Source organism: Macaca mulatta, chromosome 15, assembly GCF_049350105.2.
Source record: "Macaca mulatta isolate MMU2019108-1 chromosome 15, T2T-MMU8v2.0, whole genome shotgun sequence".
NCBI classification, from domain to species: Eukaryota; Metazoa; Chordata; class Mammalia; order Primates; family Cercopithecidae; genus Macaca; species Macaca mulatta.
This window is the reverse complement of record NC_133420.1, coordinates 100,900,804-100,925,878: the sequence shown is the minus strand read 5'-3', so window position 1 is coordinate 100,925,878 and position 25,075 is coordinate 100,900,804. Positions and strand designations below refer to the sequence as shown.

The 25,075-nt window shown below is 38.0% G+C and overlaps 1 protein-coding gene across 1 annotated transcript in view; it reads right to left on the bottom strand.

The window, feature by feature from the left end:
- Positions 1-2,304: 2,304 nt before the first annotated feature.
- The window catches only part of CFAP95 (cilia and flagella associated protein 95), an 84,981-nt gene continuing 62,210 nt past the window's right edge, over positions 2,305-25,075 (bottom strand). Inside the window, 2 exon segments of the mRNA NM_001194002.3 lie at positions 2,305-2,583; positions 21,176-21,233. Coding sequence (NP_001180931.1) covers positions 2,401-2,583; positions 21,176-21,233 — 241 coding nt within the window. The 3' untranslated portion in view covers positions 2,305-2,400.

Below are 25,075 nucleotides of genomic sequence, written 5' to 3'. Positions count from 1 at the left end.
TCCCCATCTCTATGTTCATGGGGAAAACTCCTGCAGTAACCTTTATTTCAGTGCATCATTTTCCTTGGCTAGTTTAAATACAATATCTCTTATTTCATTCTCCTTCTAACCCAAACCCAAACTGATTTCTAAGGTGATCCCTGATAGCAGACCCAGTCGTTTATACAAAATGTCATGTTAGTCATCGTGACAGTATAACATTTCTGCTAAAGTAAGTGAATCTTATTTTATGTTCTAGGCACTAGGCAGTGTTCAAAGGTAATGATGTGGCCATTAAAACTTCTTCTCCACAAAAAGAAATTATTAAATGATGAATGGCTTGACATCCAGATTTGCATACTTCAAATAGCTCTTTACCCCAGATATGTTAGTGTTAGGAATGATTAAACTTGGATGTATAGTATGTGGAAGGAAAGGTAATCCTAGGTAGATATCTACTAGAATAAGTACTACATATGAATTAACATTTATATAGACTATATTATACTTAATGTATATGTAATATACATAATTATGCATATATAATATACATATTTGTGTGCATATGGACACATATTGTAAAGCAGTGGGAAATTATAGTAAAATTCTTCTGGCACATGCTTACCTGGTATATCACATTTTCTATATTAATTATCATTTCTCCCATAAAAAAGCTGATAGTCTTTTTCATATCTTATGAATCCAGCATTAGAGGCAGTGTTCAATTAGCATTTATCAAGAAATGCTAGTTCATGAATTTATTTTTTAAAGAAAAATAAGTAAATGAAGCCCAAGTTGACCAAATAATTAAATACAGTCTCACAAGAAATAAAAGTTTTCAAATGCATCTCAAAGATGCATCAGAATCTGCTACTCCTATAACCCTGGGCAACAGCAGTGAACTGAATTCTGTTCTCCCCAAATTTATATGTCAAAGCCCTTACTCCCAATGTGGCTATCTGAAGATAGGGTCTTTAGGAGGTAATTCAGGTGAAATGAGGATATAAGAGTTGGGGTCTAATCAAATAAAACCGTAGCCTTACAAGAAGAGGAAGTGAAAGAGGTCTGCCACCCCCATCCCCCTCCCACCATGCAAGAACAGGGCAAGAAGGTAACAGTCTTAGCAATTGTTTTGACTCACCTTCCTATTTTACAGAAATTTATTTTTGCATGGTTTTGGAGGGTGAAAAGTCCAAGATCAAGGTTCTGGCAGGGTTTTGTTTCTGGTGAGGGCTCTCTTCCTGGCTTGCAGACTACTATCTTCTTTGTCGTTTAAGCCACCCAGTCTATGATATTTTGTTACGGTAGACCCAGTTGACTAATACAGCAGCCTACTTAAACATCCATGGACCTCTGTTTGCTCTGTTACTTAAACATCCATGGACCAATGTGAGGGTAAGTCAAAACAATGGCTAAGATTTCTTCCAAATCTAACACTAGATGACTAGATTTCCCATCAAACCCCTAGAGTTTCACAAAGATTCTATCTGCACCTCTGCTATCCATATATTCTAAAGGTTTTAACTTGAATATGGAAAAATGTCATGCAAAATAAATAATCCACAATGAAACTACTAGCTACCACAGATAAATAAAAATTTATAGGTACTGATTTCCCCCTCAAAAAATATCACATACATACTCAACATTATTATAGGGCCAGTGTTGCCTAAACTTTGACCATTTAAGTTTTATGTCAACCTATATATTTATTCACTTAAAATTTTGTCTTCAGTGGAATTTAAGTTGGCCTACTTTTTTTATAATTAGCCATACCCTAAGCAATCATAAGCTTGATTGTGCTAGTTTTATGTGTTTTTTATTTTTTATTTATTTATTTATTTTTGAGATGGAGTCTCGCTCTGTCGCCCAAACTGGAGTGCAGTGGCCGGATCTCAGCTCACTGCAAGCTTCGCCTTTCGGGTTCACGCCATTCTCCTGCCTCAGCCTCCCGAGTAGCTGGGACTATAGGCGCCCGCCACCTCGCCAGGCTAGTTTTTTGTATTTTTTAGTAGAAACAGGGTTTCACCGGGTTAGCCAGGATGGTCTCGATCTCCTAACCTTGTGATCTGCCCGTCTCGGCCTCCCAAAGTGCTGGGATTACAGGCTTGAGCCACCGCGCCCAGCCATTATGTGTTTTTTCTAATAATTATTAAAAGAAATACATAATCCATAAAATAATGTTTCACTAAATACCATCTAGAAATGTGTAGTGTACTCTCAGCAAGAAACACACTGAAATTTGGAAAATACCAGAGTAGCTTATGAAAATAAGGATATAAACACTGGTCCAGAAAATAAGACTTTGTGCTTAAAGGAATCTACTATACTAATACTTCCATTGCATTTATTAAGATAGAAAATCAGCAACTGCTACATCCATTTCTCATTAGTCAGAGATGCTGATTCTATACGTTATTTTTAAATGGGCGTGATAGGACCACCAGTCAAGGGATAGAGTTTCCATTTTACATCTGAATTAGCATAAATCCCACTCTCATCATGCCAAGTGTTGATGCCAAATCTTTTAGAACCATTTAGATCCGTGAACTGAGAACGGCATTTTCTGTGGACTATGGAATAATCATCTCGACAGTGATAAGCCTATGGGGGGAAAAAAGAGAAATAGTATTTAATAACCGAAATATGTAAAAAGAAGTAATCTTCAAAAGTTTATCTTTTATATATTATTCTTATGATCAAAGGTTAATTTTTAACAATTGATTAATTTGTTCTCTCAAATAGCAAATGTTTCAATTTTAAAAATGGCTATTGCATTCATAATTACTTCAAATCCCAAAAAAGAACATAGTTCATGGTTGTTTATAAAACTAAAAAGTCACTACACATGTAAAATTTTTCTACACCACAAATACACAGTATAAAGAACAATTTAAGTTTTATGATCATATATATAAGACCAAAACAATTATAATTTAATACAATTCAACACCTTTCAAAAAATATGTTATAACCATTGCCAAGAATAATATCTTGGGTTATATCTTTAATAATTGTTATCAAGTCTTATTTCCCATGGCAATGATAAATGCCAAGCTCTGATACATTCCGGTAAGAATTTACCTCAACATATCCCAGTGTAGTGTTTAAGATGTTTATACTTAGGCCACTTCAGAAAAGCTACATTGTAATAAAACAAGATATTATCATTGAGTATTTCCCAAAGGAAATATTGATTCTTTCCGATTACACCAAGGGTGATGGCAGGCATGGAACATAAAGCCTTTTAACTGATTATCTAATTTCTGCTTTAAATTGGCTCTAATTTTAAAGCACTAGGACATTATTGAAATTAAATCACCAAAGCTATAAAACAATGAAAGAACACCAAAATAGTTATAATCTTAGATTGGTTTTGTCAAAAATAATTGAAAAATGTAATCATATGTTCAACCTTAATAGTGTCCATGTATTTATTGAGTGCCTTTTATGGGTTAGGCACAAGTATTTGAGTGTTTGTATTTTTTAATCCGTAACTGGGCTCTAAGGTATGAATTATTACACCCACTTTACACACAGAAATGATGATTTGCTTAAAATTTCAGGAGAGAATTTAAAGAAAGTCAGAATAAATGACTGAGCCAGGACTACAAATTAGATCTATCTGACTATAAAACTCATTATCCCTCCAGAACCCTAACAAAACCTTTATCAATTAAGAGATGAAAATAAATATAAACTATAAAATTGTAGAGCTATATAATATCTGTGTCACTGTTCTATGTAGTTTGGGCTTTTGCTTTTGTCATTCGGGCTATTTCTTCAGGTGTTATGGTTGGTTGCTTGGTGGGTAGGTCAAATAGAGGTCTTTTAAATGAGATTTGAGCATCACTGGCCCAAAATGTCCCCTCGAAGGCAGGTGAGATCTTCTCATTCCCATCCCTGCTGCAGTCAAACTGAAGAGAACTTCAAATACAGTATCTATGTGCTCCTTTAGTATTTCATAGGCAGAGAGAAGGATTTTTATGAGGTGAGTGACAAGATGAAACGTGCTGTTCTAGGAAAGTGATTCTGGTAGCAGAAGAACTAAAGACTAGAGGAGGAAAAAACTGGATTCTGGAACTGTGATTAGAATTGGATCTCAATCATTCAAATGTCATCAATTACATGAATAAACAAACGTAGTCTAGACATACAATGAAATATTATTTGTCAACAAAAGGAATAAAATACTGATACATGCTACAGAATTGAAAGAAAACATTATGCTAAGAAGCAAAACCACATATTGTACAATCTCTTGTATTAAGGGTGTAGAGCAAGCAAATTCACAGAGACAGAAAAGTAGACTGGTGATTGCCAGGGAATGGCATGATGGGAAGGAATGGGGAGTGACTGTTAATAGGTATTGAGTTTCCTGCGGTACAAAAATGTGAAATTGAGTGTGGTGATGATTGTACAATGCCATAAATATACTAAAAAATCACTGAATTATACACTTTAAAAGGGTGAGTGTTATAGTACGTGAAATTATATTTCAGTGAAGCTGTTATTAAAAAAAGAATGGACCAGGCACAGTGGCTCACTCCTGTAATCCCAACACTTTGGAAGGCCAAGGTGTGAGGATCACTTGAGGCCAGGGGTTTGAGACCAGCCTGGGCAACACAGTGAGACCATGTCTCTATAAAATATAAAATTAGCTGGGCATAATGACATGTTCTTGTAGTCCCAACTACTCGGAATGCTGAGGTGTGAGGATCACTTAGGCCTAGGAAGCTGAGACTGCAGTGAGCCATGATCGTGCCACTCCTCTCCAGCCTGGGCAACAGAGCAAGACCCTGTCTCAAAAGAAAAAAAAAAAAAGAATGCATTGGAAGTAGGAATTCTGACATTAGAAAAACTAGTTAAGAGACTGTTGCCTGTTAATCCATGTTAGTTACATTGGGTTCCTCTTATTCTCAGTGCTGTGTTGGTAAACCAGCTCTAAAAAATTAAAATTGTAACATTTGCCAATTTCTGTGGCATAAATACTCCCACTAAGGCTAACTTCAAGTTACCAGAGTGAGGTCAGTGAACACCGAAGAAGAGGTGAGCATAGTTAGCTCATGCCAACCGTTAAGAGCTGGCTCCAACTCGCCCCTGAGTCCACTTCTCCCATTTCCCAGGGTGTAGCAGGGATGCGCTTTGAGTAGGATTGATCCCAGTCCCGGGTCTAGCAGCAGAATCTAATTGGCTAAAGACAATCAGAACAGTGGCATCTCATTCTCAATGACAGTGATAGGTTCAGTTTTAGGCATGTGACTTAAATTGGTCCAAATAGATTAAAGCCCAAGACTTCTGTTCAATGGTTTATGTGAAAGAAGTTCTCTTCCACAATTGGACATAAATGAAGAAGCATCTATCCCAGGGTGCTGTTTGCAGCTCTCCTACAACCAATCTAGCATGAAACCAACACCATAAAACTCACATCTGATAGTCAGTAAGAAACACAATAGCATTACTATATCAATCCTTTCCTGAAGTCTGACTTTTTAGAACATGGAAGCCAGTAAGTTGCTTTTATAGTCTGACCCAGTTTGAGCTGGATTTTGTACATCTTATTAAAAGCATCCTAACATACACCTGAATAATCTACAATATTGGAACACCAAGGTATTTGGAATCAGAGCAAATAAATGGGTCAAAACCAAGGGAGCAGGGCATATATGAAAAGTAGGAGTGAAGGAAAACAGGAAATTTGTGACAAAACATACAACTAGGAATCAGAAACATGCAAACATGAAATAGGAAAACAAGGCAGGCATTCAAAAATTAGAACAACTTGCTAGAAACCTAGAGGGTATAATTATTCTAAGAAAGCAGAGCAAGTATGTTTTTCAAAGTTTAATACGAAAAGCATGGAACAGAATAGAAAAAAAAAGGTACACCAAGAACAACCTCAAAAAACCTTAATACTGATTGCAGCTCACAACCAAGGCAAAACTGATATCATGGGAACCCTGGACAATAAAGTTGTTTGGTATACCACTCAAGCCAATAAAGGGGGTAATAAGTGGAAAATTATTCATGTGTTTTCCTCTTTCCATGTATATAACCACTCATTCGTACTTTGTTTCAGAAAAACACCAACCAAAGAGCAAAATCTTACCAGCTTCTAACATACCTAGTAGGATTTTTCAGCAAGACAATATCCTTGTAATCCAACTCACAGTTTTGAGGACTTTAGAATGTCAATGATCAAACCTGGGAGATAGAGTTCTCCAAATGGGTAGAGAAAATATCCTTTGCTATGAAAGCTTAGAGAAGAGCTGAAATGAAGAGAAGGAAGATAAGGAAGAACCTATCTAGGGAATTGTGATAATTAAAAAACAAAGGGGAAAGGAGAGCAGAACGAGCCCACATTATGTCCCAATTTTCCCATCCCTGGGCTTTAATCAGGCAAAGTCCCTTTGACCTGAATAGTGAATGGTACACTAGACAAATGAGAATGATGGCAAAAAACACACAGGAGCTTCCTTGTCCCCATTTCTGTTGGAAACTCTTGAAATAGATCAACTCTCAGATGGCCCTTTCCTTTCACTAGCATGGTCAGGTAGAGGGAACCACTAAGATTCATCAATCCTGAGCCACTTTTGTTTTCCTGTGGCATGGATGAGATCCTAAGGTAGCTGCAAGTCTGCAGAGGAGGATACTAACAGGGGCTGCAGAACCGACCACTGGAGCTGGGGCTGCGTAAGAGTCACAGAAGGTGTCTGTGGGGTGTACAGTGTCTATGGGAATGGAAATGAGGCTGAGTCATCCCAACCAAGCCCAGGGATAGAGAGAAAAAGACTGCCAGTTACAATGTCCATAAAGTTTGGCCACTAATGCCAGCAAAGAAAAGAGCAACCAGGTAGACTAGGGATATCACCTCAGAGAACAGAACAGGCAGAAAATACCACATGTAAAACCCTACTCCTCCCTTCTGGCATCAGGATGCTAAGTCACATCCTTCTCTCCATGTATCTGGATGCCATTGTAGGGAAAGCTGCATTCTTGTTGCTGCAAACAACCCACTCTGTTCACACTAGTGTAAAACAATAGCCATTTCACTATGCCTCCAGATTCTTTGGGTCAGGAATTTGGACAGGATATGGCAAAGGCAGCCCTCTGCTCTGCAATGTTCAGGGGTCTCAGCTGATTCATAGAAAGAAGACAGATTCATAGAAGACATGAAAGTTGGAAGTGAGTTGAGGGTAGAGGTTGTACACATCTCATTCCTTTTGGTCACCGATGCTGGCTGGCTGCTGGGACCTTGGCTGGGGCTATTGGTTGGAACAGCTGCATGGGTCCTCTGCCTGGCTTCCTCACAGCACAGTGACTGGCTCCTGAGAATGAGCATCCCACAAAGTGAAACAAGAGGAAGGTGTATTGCTCTTTATCACCTAGCCTTGAAAGTCACATAGCATCCATGCCACCATAGTCACAGTTCACCACAATTCTCTCTGAGGGGGTAATTTAGACTCTGCTTCTCAGTTGGAGGAGTGTCAAAATCACATTGTAAGAGCATGTGGGAGAGGAGCACATGTTGTGACCAATTTTGGAAAATATATTTTTCTCCTCTTTTCAGGGAGAAAAGAGTATGGTGTATTGGGGTCCCCAAGACCACCTCAGGTATGATGATCTAGGAGTACTCACAGTTGTGTGTGTATATGCACACACACCTATATACAGACACTCCTAAACTTGCAATGCAGTTATATCTTAATAAACCCATCTAAGTAAAAAAAATCATAAGGTGAAATGCATTTAATACCAATAAACGCATCATAAAGTCAAAAAAGTGTAAGTTGAACGATTGTAAGTCAGGGACCACCTGTATAGTTGCACTCATGGTTATGATTTATTACATAAAAATGACACAAAGCAAAATCAGCAAAGGCTATGGGCTGACATCCACAGGAAGCCAGGTGCAAATTTCCAAGAGTCCTCTCCCAGTGGAGTCACACAGGATGAGTGTAAATCCCTCAACAGTGAGTTGTGCCATGCTGTCTGCTGGGAAAGCTAATTGCAGACTCAGTGCCCAAAGTTTTTACTGGGAGCTGGGTCATGTAGGCAGCCTCTACCTAGCATGTCCCAAAATTTCAGATTCCCAGAAGGAAACAGGTGTTCAGCATAAACCGTATTTTTGCACAGACATTTTAGCCACAATGGGTCATTCTTACCCTGAAAGCCAAGTTTCTAGATGCCAATCAAGGGCCAACATTCTAAGTAGGCTTTGAAAGGATAGTAGTCTCAGTTCTGCTGTGTTAGCTCTTCTCTGCACACACAGGATGGGAGAGAGAGGATCTCTGAGAAGGTGAGCGTTTTCTTTAGGAGGGATTAAACACTTTCTATAGAAAGCAGAACTATTTAAATTATGGAATCAGACTAAGCATTAAATGGATTGAAGAGTTTATGTTTTCCCACTGGTGGTGGGCTCCAGAAGAAGGTCAATTATCAGTTAGATAAATTTCCTCTGCATATGTGAGTTACAGACAGTTATGTTTTCCACACCCTAACATAATTAGTAAATCTCTCTTCAACATTTATTTAGTGGGAATGGGAAGAAAGTGTGTATTGAAATAGATTTGTGAATTACTATATGTTGCTGTTGGCTAGGTCACTATTCGGTGCTACACACACAGAGTTGTGACAGAGTTTACTTAAGGAAGGACAAGCATTGCAAGCTTTTTCTGAGTTCTTCAGGTAGATGAGGGTAACTAGAAGAATTTGTCTAATGTGTGGAATGGGTGGGCATTAGTGCACAAAGGCTGATGCAGAATGAGAATGAAAGAGTCATTTCACAGGAAGAACGTAAAGGATTTACACAACTAACTGGGAATAAAGAACCAAAAATGATTCATAGCTTCAAGCCTGGAAGGCTGGGAGAGTTGTAATAACACTGAAAAGAATTAGAAAGACATGGGGGTGGGGATGATTTGTTTTAGGGGGAAATGATGAGTCACATTTTAGACATTTTTAATTTAAGATGACATCAGTAAAAAATGTTTCTTTGGAAGGTAGTGCTGTGGGACAGATGGCCTGGAGAGAAGTCAGTGCCCTATGCACAGCAGTGATCACTGGCAGGGAAAAAATAGCTATAAAGAACATTATCGGGACCATGGATGATATTTAACATGGACTGTGGGTTATATAATGGCACTGTATCAATTTTCCTGAAATTGAAAACTGTACCACAGCTACTCGTCCTTATTTTTAGGAGATGCACATTGAACTGTTTAGGAGCAAAGGGCACGATGTCTCCAGCCTACCTTCACATGGTAAACAGCTATCAACTCTGCAAAGAATATATGGAAGCTCCTTGTGCAATTTTTGAAACTTTCCTGTAAGTTTGAAAATTATACAACAATTAAAAGTTACCCCCCAACCCCCACCCAATGATGACTGGTACAGAGACATGGCAATGGATGAATTCGCTGAGATTGTGTAAAATGAGAGGTGCAGGGATCTGGGGCCCAAATAATTGGATGCCCATGATTGGGTCCGTAAAGAAGCCATGAAGGACAGAGAAGGAGAGATAAGGAGAGAGTGTTGCAATGTCATAGGCTCTGAAGAGGGAGGGAGGCTGAAGAATGTGGTGGTAACCAGCAATTGCTAAGCTCCAAAGAAGCCTAACCCAGAGTAGCACCTGACAAAACACAACAATATCAATTAACCTCTAGCCACCCTTGAAGGTGCATTTTCAGTGAAGGGTTGAGGGAGTCCCATAAAACATGCTGGTAGAAGGAGGAAAAGAAAGAGCATCAGCGAAAGGAATGCTGTAGGCAAAACAGGTCCTGCTAAAACAGGAAGCACCGGAGTTGCAGCAAAAGAATCACCATAGGGGAAAACTGGCCTTCAGAAAATTGGTTAAGAAAGCAGTCTTCTTTCTTTTCTTCTTGTTCTCTTCCTTCTCTTTTTTCTTTCACAGATCATGGCAAGGCAGGTTAGGATGTTAAAGGAGGGTCCTCTTAGTGAGTGGTTCCCCCAACCCACCTTCCCTCATGGTTTTACCACTTACATCAGTAAAATGCATTAATGGATCATTTTTTTTTTCTTTGTTTTTGAGACAGAGTTCTTGTTGCCCAGGCTGGAGTGCAATGGCACGATCTTGGCTCACCGCAACGTCCGCCTCCCAGGTTCAAGCAATTCTCCTGCCTCAGTCTCCCGAGTAGCTGGGATTACAGGCATGCACCACCACGCCTGGCTAATTTTGTATTTTTAGTAGAGATGGGGTTTCTCCCTGTTAAGGCTGGTCTTGAACTCCTGACTTCAGGTGGTCCACCTGCCTCAGCCTCCCGAAGTGTTGGGATTATAGGCGTGAGCCACCACGCCCGGCCTAATTTATCTTAAACGATGGGCTGTCCCGGTATCCACTCCACCTCCACCCCCATTGCCCCTTGTGTGCTCTATCCTTACTCTAAACACCATTATCTCCTGCACCTTTTTTCGGAATAAAATGATACTGCTACTTCTTAGTCAACTGTACAGCCAGTCCTTAGCCAATTTTTTCCAATCTTCTGGTAGGTTATTCCTTGGTTCTACTCATTCATATAGGATTTCATCCTTTTTCTTTAGGACCTTTCGTTTCTGATAGTTTATTTTTCAAGGTCATTTTCAGTTTTAGGACTGCCTTCTGGAACATAGTAACTCTGCCTAATATAATATTACAAGATAATTTGGAAGCATAGTCTCAATTCCTTCATCCAGATCGTTCATAAAAATGCATAATGAGTTATGTTTCCTGGCCAAATTAGTCAGTGCAAACTAACCTTGCGTCCGCCATTAAAGATAGCTATTAGCCACCTGGCACTGGTACAGCAAACACCATTCTTCTCTAGTATGCCTATAAGGATGCTCATTTTGAGTATTCCATTTACCCTTAAAATGATATTTGAGTTAGTAAGCTTATTTATGTGAATGTCACATTGGATGGAATGAAAATAGATATAAAAGTAAATTGTTGTGATATTTTGTTTCATTATTTCCAGCATACATCATGTGTAAAAGTCTTTGCCAATTACACGCACTTGACTGAAGACCTGCCTTTCTCTAATAGGTTGTCTTGTAAGCACATGTGCAGAATGGTGGGAGGAAAAAAAGAATTACCCTACAGTCACACCTACCTCATCTACCCTGGGGACCAATGGGGGATGGGCATCTCAGGCAGATTCCCTCATTCATTTCCTTCACTAAATTTCAAACATTTTATTTCTCTTATTTTTTCAAAATTTTTTTTCAGAGACAGAGTCTCCCTTTGTCCAACCTGGAGTGCAGTGATGCGATGATAGCTCATTGCAGGTTTGAACTCTTGGCCTCAAACCATTTTCCCATCTCAAGCCTCCCAAAGCATTGGGCTGACAGGTGTGAGTCACCACACCTGACCAAATTTTATTTCTATTGGATATTTTTTCCTCCAATGATTGTATCACGAACATAAGAATAATTGGTAAATGTAGCTAAATAAATATGTAACTAGTGGGATATATTCTTATGTATTTAAGAAATATTTACTACCATTTATTTGATACAGTTTCAGGAGAGAGAAGCATTTGTAACAAACAAGTATTAATAGAGCATGAGACTCTTAGCTACAGGGAAATAGTCATAGAAAGTACAAAGAAATTTAGGCTGTGGATAGAAATACAAATTTCTTTACCACTAATGAATCCAGTCAACATAGTAAGGTATCACTACAAAAAAAAAATGAAGATCTATGTAAATGAACACTTCACAAATAAATTGACTTTTAAAGATTAATATCACATAAATTTTAGTTATGGCCAGCATCAAAAACTAAGCGATACACAATTAACCATTAGTTATTGATATATTTGTTTCTTTCTAATGCACAAAATTGATTGGTTCTATCACTTCAATCATATAAAACACAAATTTGATTTTTCTTATTCTTCTGTCTATATTATGTGAGGACATTTACCTCTGCCACTGTTTTATAATGGAATAAATTAATGGGCTATATATCAATTTGAGGCCTAGGCTTCTCAATCTTTAAAACTTTATTTCTCCATACATATATGAACAAAAGTCATACATGTTCACTGTAGAAATTGAAGATAATCAAAAAGAAGAAAATAAAATATCTCATAATTCCAGGTTCTCTGAAACAGAACTTAGCTTTATGGCCTAACTTAGAAATAAATGTTAGACCAGGCCAGGCGCAGCAGCTCATGCCTGTAATCCCAGCACTTTCAGAGGCTGAGGCAAGAGGATCACTTGAGCCTGGGAGGTAGAGGTTGCAGTGAGCTGAGATCATGCCACTGCACTCCAGCCTGGGTGACAGAGCAAGACTCTGTCTCAAAAAAATTAATAAATAACTTCAGAAGGCAATATAAGGCAAAAGTTAAGTTTCTGGAGAAATAGGGTATCTCTCTACTAAAAGAACTGAGAATTAAGACCCCACAATGTCTCTACTGTTGGTGATACACAAGAAGAGCAGGAAGTTAAAATACTTAATTAATTTATAGTTAAGTATAATTAACACTTAATTTTCAACCAAGTTTGAAATAAATGTCTACCAAAAGGATACTTGGTCATAAATCAATGACTATTTCAATGGGATAAGATCATTGAGATAGAATCAAATCAAATCAAATAATAGAATTTGAGAGCCAGAGAGTTTGGAAAGATCACTGTGTCTGTATCAGTCAAGGATCTCCAGAAAAACAGAATCAATAGAATACACACACACACACACACACACACACACACACAGAGAGAGAGAGAGAGAGAGAGAGATTGATTTTAAGGAATTGGCTCACATGATTGTGGAGGCAAGTAACTCTGGCAAGATTTCTATGTTACAATCTTGAGACTGAATTCCTTTTTCTCAGAAAACCTTAGTGTTTTGCACTTAAGGCTATAAACTGATTCCATGAGGCCCACTTACATTATTTGGAATAATCTTTACTAAAAGTTAACTGATTGTAAATGTTAATCACATTTACAAAAGACCTCCAGGACAACATCTAGACAAGTATTTGACTAAACAACAGGGCAAATAACCTAGTTAACACAGAAAATTAACCATCATACTGTCTAACCCTAGTCTTTTTTTTTTTTTTTTTTTTTTTTTTTGAGGCAGAGTTTCACTCTGTCACCCAGGTTGGAATGCAGTGGTGCAATCTAGGCTCACTGCCACCATACCCGGCTAATCTTTTGTATATTTAGTAGAGATGGGGTTTCACCATATTGGCCAGGCTGGCCTGAAACTCCTGAGCTCGAATGATCCACCTACCTCAGCCTCCCAAAGTACTGGGAATACAGGTGTGATCCACCATTCCTGGTCATCTAACCCTAGTCTTAAAGTAAGGAGACCAAGGCCTAAAAAGGTTGGCATATATAAATTTTGAGTCGTGTTTTGCAAAGCAGCTACAAATATGGCACTTGGAATCAGACCCGAGTTCACTTTGAACACTTACACGGTGTGTTATTACTCATACTTAACCTCTGTGGGGCATAGATTCCTCAATATATAATTCTAATAGGTTGATATTCTGGGGCAATTGTGAGGACTAAGTGAGCTAATACATGTAAGTTAGCTAATACTAAGCCAGTGTCTGGAACATGGTAGACAATAAGTGTTACTTCATTCCTCTCTTCCTCCCTTTATTTCTTTTGTCCTCCCTCCTTTCCTTGTTTCCTGGCTTCCTTGCTTCATTCCTTCCTTTCTTCTACTCATCTACCAGCAACTATATATTTTATTCAATAAGGCAAATTCTATTGTATCCCAGTCAACTCGGGAATCTATGGAAGTTCTATGGAGTTATATGAGCAACAACCAGCAGATCCTAAGGTTGAAGCTGGGGCCTAGGAAATGTGGTTCTTAGACCTGGCAGAATGACATAAGGCTCAGAACCAGAACTGTTTGTTTATAAAACTATATAAAACCAATCCTTCAAGTATAAATATAAGGTCAACACACATATGTATGACATATGTTGAGATCTTTCAGGCAAGATATTTAGGTTAGAAAGGCAACCATATCCTTCTGAACCCAAGTCAAAGAAGCCTGTTTCCATGGTTAACTAGAAGCAGCATTATGGAACACTCTGGCATGGATTATAAGACCCTTCCCTCTTCTCCAATTCTACCCCCTACCACTACCTCATTTGCGGAGGATTCTAAAACTCTCACTTATTTCATTTCAGTCAATAGTACATGATAAGATAAATAAGCAAATGGCAATTATTCATTTGTTAGTCAATATTGAGTCAGAAAATTAACAAGACAAAGAAAATTAAATCGTGGATATAGTCAGATGAAGTACAAATAACATTGCACTAAAATGAAAGTACTAAAGATATATTTTAAGCCTGGAACTTAGTTAAATTTCAGCCTTAATTTTCCAGGTACAAGTTTGGAAAAACCACACTTTAGAATACAAGGCTTTTATACTTGATTTTTCTATGTAGCCAGATTAACTTGAACAATTTTCCATGATACTATTTTTTAAAATAACAGAAGAAAAAGAGGAGAACGGAGAGGAGGAGGAGAAAGAAAAAGAAAGAGACTGTCTATGCTGAAATGAAAATGGGGAAGACAATAGGGACATGGAACGAAGTAAAGATACAAAGAGAGGGCCTTAAAATAACTGGGATTTGAAAGCTAATGTAATTCAGACAAGTGAGGCTTTCTATAGAATCCTCACCCTGTTCTGGATTCTCTTTCTGTCCCAGCTCTTTCTGTCTTTCAGCAAGCCATTCTTTCTCTTCTCTTGTTTATAAGGCACCTGGTGGGCAACCCTTCCTAGTAAAATGGGATAGCTCCCTTGACCCTTTCGTGGGACTCATGAGGGGGTGGCTTGCTTACTCAGCCCACAGCTCTCAAATCCTTGCAGGTAGGGGAGCACACAGGTAAGTGAGTGCAGAGGCTAGGATGAGTGCTTCTGGGAAACCAGCAGGAGCAGAAATCTGTGCGAGCCCATGGAAGCACCTAGGGGTTGCCAACGACCCACAGTGCCCCTGAGGGTGTGTGTTAAAGTGTACTGTCTTAGCTTTGCCATCCACGGATGGCTAAGTGTTTAACAGCTCTGTGTGACAGCCCTCTGTATCCTGAGCTCTTGTTCAGTGTCCAGGAAGAATCAGATCACACAAACAAATTGAAGATGGTGTCCAGGAAGAATCAGATCACACGAACAAATTGAAGATGGTGAATGTGGAGCATTTTATTGAGCAGTGGAAGTGGCTCTCAGTGGGATGGAGAGCTGGAAAGGGGATGGATTGGGAAGATAATCTTCCCCTAGAGTTCGGCTGTCCCTGGCTGAACTCTTCTTTGAGGTCCTCCCAACAAACTGTCCCTCTGAAATCAAGCTGCTTCTCTCCAATGTCCAACTGCTTCTTTTCTCTCCTCTGCTGCTCTGCTGGTGAGGCCTAGGATTTTTATACGTACAGGATGGGGAATGGGGCAGGCCAGAGTGGCTTTGGAAAAGGCAACATTCAGGCAGGAAAACAGAAATGCGTATTCTCACTTTGGGCCATAGGTCCAGGCTTGAGGATGTGACCCTCACTGGGGACTTCCCTCTTCTACCCAGTATTTCCCTACCTCCTGTCCACATCATTAGGAAATAGAAAACTGAAGGCAATTCCTCTTTGGGGAGTATCTTTGAGGTAAAAAATCCTAATTAAACAATAAAGGGCTCCTAATGGTAATTCCTCCATGACCAACTCTTGATTTTTAGTGAAGATGCATCTTTATCTGGGATGGTAAGTATTTCTCAGCCAAGCCAACTGAGTAAGTTCTAGAGGCCCCCAGTCAGTCAGGTACTGATCTGGCTTCTAGGAAGTCCAGGCTGAAACAACTTAGCCGCCAGACGCAGAAAGCACAGTGCCTAGGGCTCACAATGCTTTTAGGGGCCCATGAACATATTTTAATTTATTTTAAAATCTGAATCTCTAAAAATGAATATAACAACAGGAATTACTTAATACCATTGAATTATATGCTAAAAAGATTAAAATAATAAATTTTATGTCACGTATATTTTATGTTGTGCATATTTTACCACAATAAAAAAATGCAGATGCCATTTTGAAAAAAAAAAACTTTGTAGAAACTCAAAGCTAAGCCCGGAAATGATGCTGATAATATAATATCCATAAACACCTCAGAGCAAAGAAACTGATGACAGCTATTATACAGAAAATGTGTCTTAAAATAGGGCATAGAAGTCCAAGAGTAATTCCCAGTGGGGGAGGAAAAAAAAGAACACTGTGTGATAACAATAGTCATTGGTATGTTAGAAATAATTTCAGGAGGGTTAAGAATAACGTGGTCACATCACATGGCCATAAAATACAGTAACACAGTCAAAAATAGGCAAGGATTCAAACTGCGTAAAAGAGGGGAGAAAAGATGGGTATTTTTTATGAAATGAAAATGAGAAACATAGCCTAAAAAGATATTTCTTTTTTAAAAACTTTTGTTTTAGGTTCAGAGGCATATGTGTAGGTTTGTTTATTTAGGTAAATTTCATGTCATGGAGGTTTGGTGTACAGATTATTTTGTCACCCAGGTAATAAGCATAGTATCCAATAGGTAGTTTAGATATTTCTTTAATAAGCTTTAAATCCCCCCCAAAAAGGAGAATTATTTTACTCGGATTATTTTTGTCTTTATATCAACTCAGTTGTAAACTATGTTTGTTTGTTTGTTTGTTTGTTTGTTTTAATGGAAGAAGGAGCCCATGAAGGCAAAAGGGCTTGGGGCCCAGGAAAGTCGTAATGCAACCAGAAGTCCAGAGGCTAAGACATCAGGTCCTGGGGGACTCGAGGCCACAGTTCATTTCCAAGCAGCACAGAAATCTCAATATTTTAGCAATGCCACATCCATACCAGTGCGTAGAGTCCCAGTAGTAGGACAGGCAATCCTGCCATATCGGGGAATAACTGCTGTTAAAGGGATATAGTTTCTTCTTTACCATGAAACAATACGTGGATGCCTTGTCCACGTATTGTTAAACAATTCCCTGTTAAAAACTTTCTCAGTTTCTAACAGCCAACTTTGAACCAGTTCTCTAATGTGCCTTCTTTCCAACGTTTCCTCTGTTCTGGTTCTTTGGGAGATGATGGAGGAGCTTTCAAGAGAACGTATCTTTAATTGAAATTGAGATGAGCTGTAATAAACATCTAGTTTAAGAGGAGAAGTTCAAAAGAAACAGCTTGCAATTTTCTTCCATTTCCCTCCTTGGAAATGACTTCATGGCTTCCTAATCCTCTGTATTTCCTTACCAATGCTTAGAGCTATGGAATGATAACCTGCATTCCCTTAACTTTCTATAGTGCTGTCCCACTTTATACAAATGTGGATTAAGCAAATGTAAGGGACCATAATATAAAAATTAATCAAGTCTCAATTTATGCACAACATTTGAGGTAATATAAATCCAAATATTTTCAGATTTCTTCAAAACTTTCATAAAGCGGAAGTAGTAGACCGAATGAATGGTGACTGTGTTCATGGCAAGGCCACATGGTGAAGTCTCTAGCAGGAAAATATTCCCTCCTTTTTCAGTATGTGTGAATTATACACTTGTTTATGTGCATGACAACATCTGTTAGAGTTCAATAACTATTCTCTGTTATTTAACCATCCACTATTATAATTAAAAGTTATTTGTATCCAACAACATTGTCATGCAAGCATTCATTAAATGTGGGTGTCAGAAGCAGTGCTAAAAACATGCCTCAAAATCAATTACTTTGGAAAACACATTAGAAGTAAATGAACAAAATTGCAAATAAAGGCAAACAACTGTCATGGTATGCTGTGCTGTTAATGTGGAAACAAATAACATGAGAAATATTAAAAATAATGCTGAAAAAATTAAAAGCATAAATATATAATGCAATGGTTAGTGATTTTTGTGCCCTGAGAATACATCCCACATTATTTATATTTATAATATTTAGTCCTTTGAAATTTGTGAGTTTTTAATTAGATGTCTTTTATTTAAAGATATAGCCAAATCCCATGTAAATAAGAAAATGGACCTGAAATGCATTTTAAAATAATATGTTTCTTTCCTTGTGGTTTTTCTGATGATAAACAATCACACTTGTTACATTGGAAAATTCTAAAAAGTGTAAAGATGAAGAAAGTCACCTAGAATCTCAACATTCATTGGCCAACTGTGCTAGCATTTTGGCAGTTTCCCCAGTTTTTAAAATGTTCTCCATATTTGTATGTAGTTTGGATAAAATATACATGCAACTTTGTAACTTAATTTTTTTTACCCTTAAATGAAGATTTATCAAGACACTAAGAACTATCTATGGAGATTATAAAGGCTGCACAATAACTCATCATATGCTTATAACATACTTGATTAATACTACTCCTAATGTTACAGCTCAATGGATTCTTCTTGCCTGCTGGCCCTCAAAAAATAATACATTGAGAACAGCAGGTGTTGCAGCAAAGGAGTTTAATTATCAAGGACCAGCCAAGCAGAAGGACAGGGGAAATTTCTCAAATCTACCTTCCCAATAATTCAGAGGCTAGATATTTTAAGAATAATTTGGTGGGCTGGGACCTGGGGAACTGAAAAGATAGGCTGAGAATGAAATCACAGGAGTGTCTAAACTGTCTTTGCATAGCTGAGTCAGTTACCAGGAGAGGATCTCAGGACCAGGCAACATTTCTCTGTCTGCTGAAAAGCTAAATCTGAAAAATATCTCAAAGACCTGTTCTTTAGGTTTCACAATAATGAAGTTATCTGTGAGTAGTTGGGGAAGTTATAAATCTTGTGACCCCTGTTACACGGCTCTGGAGCAGTAAGCAATGTATAAAGAAGCAAGTTAAGCAATGCCAGGTAATTATTTAACCATGCCTATTCTTTAGCAAAGTTCAAGCCCTCACCGTAAGTCTAACCTTGTGACCTTTTGTTAGTATTTACAAATATGGTTTCCATTTACGAACGAGGATATCAGTTCAGAAAAAGAACGATTATGGCCTCCACATAAGAAGGAGCAAAAGCAGCTCAGCCTGGTAGAAGCAAGATGGACTCAATTAAGTCACATTTCCCTTCTTACTGTAACTTTTGCAAAGGTAGTTTCAGTAATACTAAATATTTAGGTACTTTCCAAGTTTTGTCATCATAAATAATTCAGTGATGAATATATTTGCATATGAATTTCATTGCTAGTTCGAATTACTTTTCTTTGGGGAAGTTTCCTAGAAAAAGAATTATTAGGTCAAACAGTGTTTTTTTGGTTTGTTTTTTCCTTTTTGAGACCGAGTCTCACTCCATCACCCAGGCTGGAATGCAGTGGCACAATCTCTGCTCACTGCAACCTCCGCCTCCCGGGTTCAAGAGATTCTCTTGCCTCAGCCTCCCAAGTAGCTGGAATTACAGACAACGTACCACCACATGTGGCTAATGTTTGTATTTTTTTAGTAGAGACAAGGTTTCATCACATTGGCCAGGCTGGTTGCAAATGCCTGACCTCAAGCGATCCACCTGCCTTGGCCTCCCAAAGTGCTGGATTACGGGCCTGAGCCACCACGCCCAGCCTCAAACAGTATGTTTTAAAAATATTGCCAATTTTATTCTCAAAAAGAAAAATCTTTTTGTCTTAATTCATATTGTTTATTGTTTGTAAATGGAGCATGTTCCCTATATTTACTAGTTAGTTGATTATATTTCCTACTTTGTAAACAGCCCATATATTTCCTTTGCTCATTTCTCTAGGGTCATTTACATTTCTCCTGCCAATATATTTGAGTTATATATATAAAGCATATTAAACCATAAACTACCACATTTGTTGTTTCTATGTCTTAAATATTATTTTTTTAAATAAGAAAAAAAAATCAGAATGTAGCAATATAATGAAGGTGGCGTCCTAAATCCCTTACTTCCCTAAATCGGTTTTGCTATCTTTTCAAAACATTTCTGATTATTCTCATCTGTTTGTTCTTTCAAATAATTCCTGGAATCTTAAAATTCACAAAGAAAACAAAATCCATTGGGATTTTATTATATTAAACTTATAAATTTAGTTTATAATTAGTTTAGTTTTCCAGTTCCCTGAAATGGTAGCTATTCCTTTTTATTTGAGATATCTGCCTCAGTCATGTTTTGGTTCATATTTTAAAACAAACAGATAACGGCTTCAGTTTCTTCTTGTGATTCCTCATGGGTTGCAGTCAGATGGAAGCCAAAGCTGGAGTCCAGGCTCTGCTAAACTGATTATCCATGATGGCTTCCTCACTCGTAAGTCAAGCTTGCCAGTGTTCCTCCCACGGCCTCTCCCTCCAATAGAGTAGCCTGGATTTCTTCTCTGGTGGCTCAGGGCTTAAAAGGTGGAGGCAATCTTAAAGCTAAGCTCATAACTGGCACAGTCACTTTTGCCATGTTCTACTGATCACCTCAACTCGAGATGGAGGAATCCTTACCCTAAATGGGGAGTGGCTTGTGCCAACAGGAAGCTCTGCCATCTTTGGAGATAAACTGCCACGTTATCTTTTATTGATCTTGGTGAAACTTTCCTCATTAAAGAATTTTGAATTTGTGTCGCTAATAATAATTTGTATGCTTTTTTCTTTTATAATTTATTAACTGGTTAGTGCTGATGTGAAGGAAAGCTATTGTCTTATTTATTCTAATTACTTCTCAGTTTAATATCTTGATTCTCCTCAATAGATAATTACACTATTGGAAAATAAGATGTTTTTCTCTTCTTCATCAATAGTTAAATATCTTATTTCTATCTCATGTCTACTGCCCCGGTTAAGACTTCCAGAACAAGGCTAATTGGAAGCAGCCTTGTTTTGTTTCTGTTGCATAATTTGTAAAGTACAAATACATTCAAGTCATAAACTGGACATTCTTAAATTAACATACATATTTCCCAGAGCTATATTAAGCCACTTACTTTTATGTGTTGATGCAATACAAATGAATAGAAAGTGGGTTCTTACTCCAGATAAATTGAATTCAGGGAGGGGACAAGTAAACAAGATGAGGAAGAAAGTGTCTAATATATTTTAGATACTGCAGTATTTTTCCCTGAAATCTATAAACATCCAAAAATAAATCATAACCATAAAACATTCTCATGACTCCAATAAACAGCTAACATCTCAAAATAAATGTAAAATATTCTCCTTCCTTCCCAAGTTTGACTATACTAGGTGCAAAGAATCACTTCAAGTACACAAATAGGTAGAAGACTATGGCTCTTGTACTCACATGTGGCTGATAATCATATGGTGGAACATAATCTTCTGAGTACGTTGTCAGTGCACACCTAAGAGGGATAAGTCAATGTTTGAGGAAAGAATCACTTCAAAAAGATAAATATTTTAAATTGTTATTGATATATACTTTACATGAAATAAAAACATTTCAGGAAGGATTGGCCCTAATCAAAATTTAAAATCCCTCAACTGCCCCAGCCTCTGTATATAGTGTTACCCACCACCAGCAGGGTACCCCCAACTTCAATTTCAGCAGTCTCCCTTATTCTTAGGGAATATGTTCCAAGACCCCTAAGTGCATGTCTGAAGCCTCCGATAGTACTGAATCCAATTGCTGTCAGTTAGAACACATTTCCGTTCACGTTTTCTACCCAGAAATGTAGTGCCTTTTTTTATCTTAGCTAAGGACTTATCAAACATTATGGCCTTCGCTTTTGCAGTCTGAGGTACAATAGCAAAACTAGCATGAATTTTTCTTTTCTTCTTTATAATTGCAAGGATAGAAGATTTGTTCTTACCATAGGTCTTAGATACCTCAGCATACGATTTTTTCTTTGCTCTCCTTAAGTTGAGAACTTTCATCTTTAAGCACCTAAAGTGCTTAAAGGAAGCACTTGACAGCTTCTCTTTAGCATATCTGAATGCCTGCACCACCACTCTTGCACTCTAGAGCCATCATTAAGTAAAATAAGGGTTACTTGAACACAAGCACTGCAATACCATGACAATCTAATAATGAAGAAGGCTACTAAGTGACTAACAGCCAGGGACAGTAGACAGTGTGGAGACACTGGACAAAGGGAGGATTCATGTCCTGAACTGGATGAAGCCAGATGGCACAAGATTTTGTGGCACTACTCAGAGCCACATGCAATTTAAAACTTACAAATTGTTCATTTCTGAAATTTTCTGTTTAATATTTTCAGACTGCAGTTGACCTCATGTAACTGAAACTGTGGAAAACAAAACTATGAATAAGGGGAGACTACTATACCTCCAATTTAGCACCACCTACTACTCTCCTGTACTAGTGATATTTGTGTCAACCCAGGCTCAAGTCCCTGAGCTCAGGAGTTCTGCATTATAAGGATTCTCTTTATCACCAACTTCCTGCCTCTATGAGCTTTTTGACCCACATTCTTTGCCAGGTGACTGCTGAAGAATAATGGAGGACAGCCAGATAGACTGAGATTACATAGCATCCCCAACCTGCACCCCATTAAACACACAGAAATGCTGGATGAAATACATCCATGCTTATTGCCCAAGGTCTACAAGTATAGCCAAGCCCAAAAGGGAAAGGGTGCTAGAGCTGAAGAGGATAGTCACTACAATGGGAAACCATAAACTGATGTGGCGTTTGAACTACACATCTAGAGTAAGAGACTTGGCCTTAGATTCACAGGAGGCAGAGAACTAAACTCCAACGATAACCAAGAATCTGTAAGGCTATACCTCCATATAAAATAAACCAGAGAAACCTCAGCTAGCAGTCCAGAGAAACTTGCAAGAAAGTTTCTCTCTGCTTGAGTTCACGGTGGGAGAAAAATTATTCTCCTATGAGAAATTAAAACCCCACCGCCATTCCTGGCAATATTATGGGACTGGATGGCCAAAAAAACTCCTCTGAGTATTGCATACTGAAAAACCAGGGTAAAAGGAAATTTTAAGACATTTTAATGCATGGCTGAGCTGGTGAGAAAGTCACAGAACCCAACAAGAATCCCAAAATAACAAGTTCAACTTAGACGGGCTATTGGATACCCGGGTGGTAACCACCAATTCTTGCCGGGTTCTCAGGGTGTGATTTCCCGAGTAGTAGCAGCAGCACCTGGGAATAGAAATGCGAATACTTGGGTCCCACCACAAAACAACTAAATTAGAAACTCTAGGGGTGGGACCCAGCAATACATATCTTAGCAAACCCTTTAGGTGATTCTGATGTACGCTAGAGTTTGAGTACTAATAATTAAAACAACACAAATTAGAAATGTAACTTTCAAACCATCAAATGGTTTTTTTTTAAAGACAAATCTAATAGGAGTCAGGAAAGGAGAATAAAAGGAACAGGAGACATTATTTCTGCTCATAAAACAAATTAAAATCATAAAAATAAAATTAAATATCTTAGCACTTATAATAAAAATAAAGAGGTTAAACCTATCAGTGAAAATATTTTCTCAGACTTAAATTGAACATCAAACTGTATTTTTTTTTTTAAAAAAACTCTTACTTGTCATGTTCGGTGGCATGTGTCTATGGTCCCAGCTACTCAGGAGGCTGAGGCAGGAGGGTCAATTGAGCCCAGGGGTTCTGAGCTATAGTGCTGTATGCCTATGGGGTGTCCACACTAAGTTCAACATCAGTATGGTGACCTCCCAGGAGCAGGACCACCAGATTGCCTAAGGAGGGGTGAACCAGCCCAGGTCAAAAAGGGAGCAGGTCAGAACTCCTATGCTGACTGGCTTAGTAGCTTGCACCTGTACTCTCAGCTACTCAGGAAGCTGAGGCAGGAGCATCCCTTAAGGCCAGGAGTTTGAGGCTGCCGTGAGCTATAGCAGTACCAGCCCAGGTGACAGAGAGAGACCCTGTCTCTAAAACAAAAACAATTTTTAATTACCAACTACCTGCTTTTATACATAAAATAAAATTACTTTCAAAGAAGCTTGAAAGTAAAAGTATATAAAAATATATACCAATGCATGGAAATTAAAAAATATACTTCTCAGTGACCAGTGGTTTAATGAAAAAATTAAGAAGGAAATTGAAAAATTTCTTAAAACAAATGACAATGAAAATACAACATACCAAAACTTAAGGGATACAGTGAAAGCAGTACTAAGAGAGAAATTTATAGCTAAGTGCTTATATCAAAAAAGAAGAAAAACCTCAAATAAATAACCTATTGATGCATCTTAGAGAACTAGAAAAGCAAGAGCAAACTGAATCCAAAATTAATAGAAGAAATGAAATAATAAGAGTAGAAATAAATGAATTTGAAATGAAGAAAACAATACAAAAGAATGATTTTTTAAAATTGTTTTTTAAAAGATAAACAAAATTGACAAACCAGACTAAGCCAGACTAAGAAAAAAAGAGAGAAGACCCAAATAAATAAAATCAGAGATGAAAAAGGAGACATTACAACTGATAGGGCAGAAATTCAAAGGATCATTAGTGGCTACTACAGGAAACTATATGCCAATAAATTAGAAAACCTAGAAGAAATGGGTAAATTCCTAGACACAACCTACCAAGACTGAACCATGAAGAAATCCAAAACCTGAACAGACTAGTTGACAGAGCAGGAGCATCGCTATCTGAGACAAACACCGCCATTTTAAAGTTCACTTTGATCAAAAACTGCCTAAATCCAAAGGGCATCAGCCTAATGGCTAAGGTCAGCATGATCATAAACCACAAATGACATCTCCAACCAGAAACATTCCAACCTTAAGATAAACCCCTCCCCAACTAGAGAGATGTCAGCCCCAAGATAACCTCCCCTCCGACCAGAGACATTCCAACCCTGCAATAAACTTCTTCCCAACACAGAAATATTCCAAGCCTACAATAAGTTTTCTAGCTCTGAACCTTTAAATACTCTTAGTCTGTAAGAGAGGAATGCTCCTAACTGAAATCGTCCAGAAGCCCCTCTCAGCTTTATTCTCCAAAATAAACCTGTCTTTGACTGTTGAGCCACTTTTTGTGTTTCTTTCCTCTTTAACTCTTACACCAATAACAAGTAATGAGATCAAAGATAAAAAAATTCTCCCAGTAAGGAAAAGCCCAGGACATGAGGGCTTCACTGCTGAATTCTACCAAATATTTAAAGAACTAATACCAATCCTACTCAAACTATTCTGAAAAATAGAGGCAGAGGGAATACTTC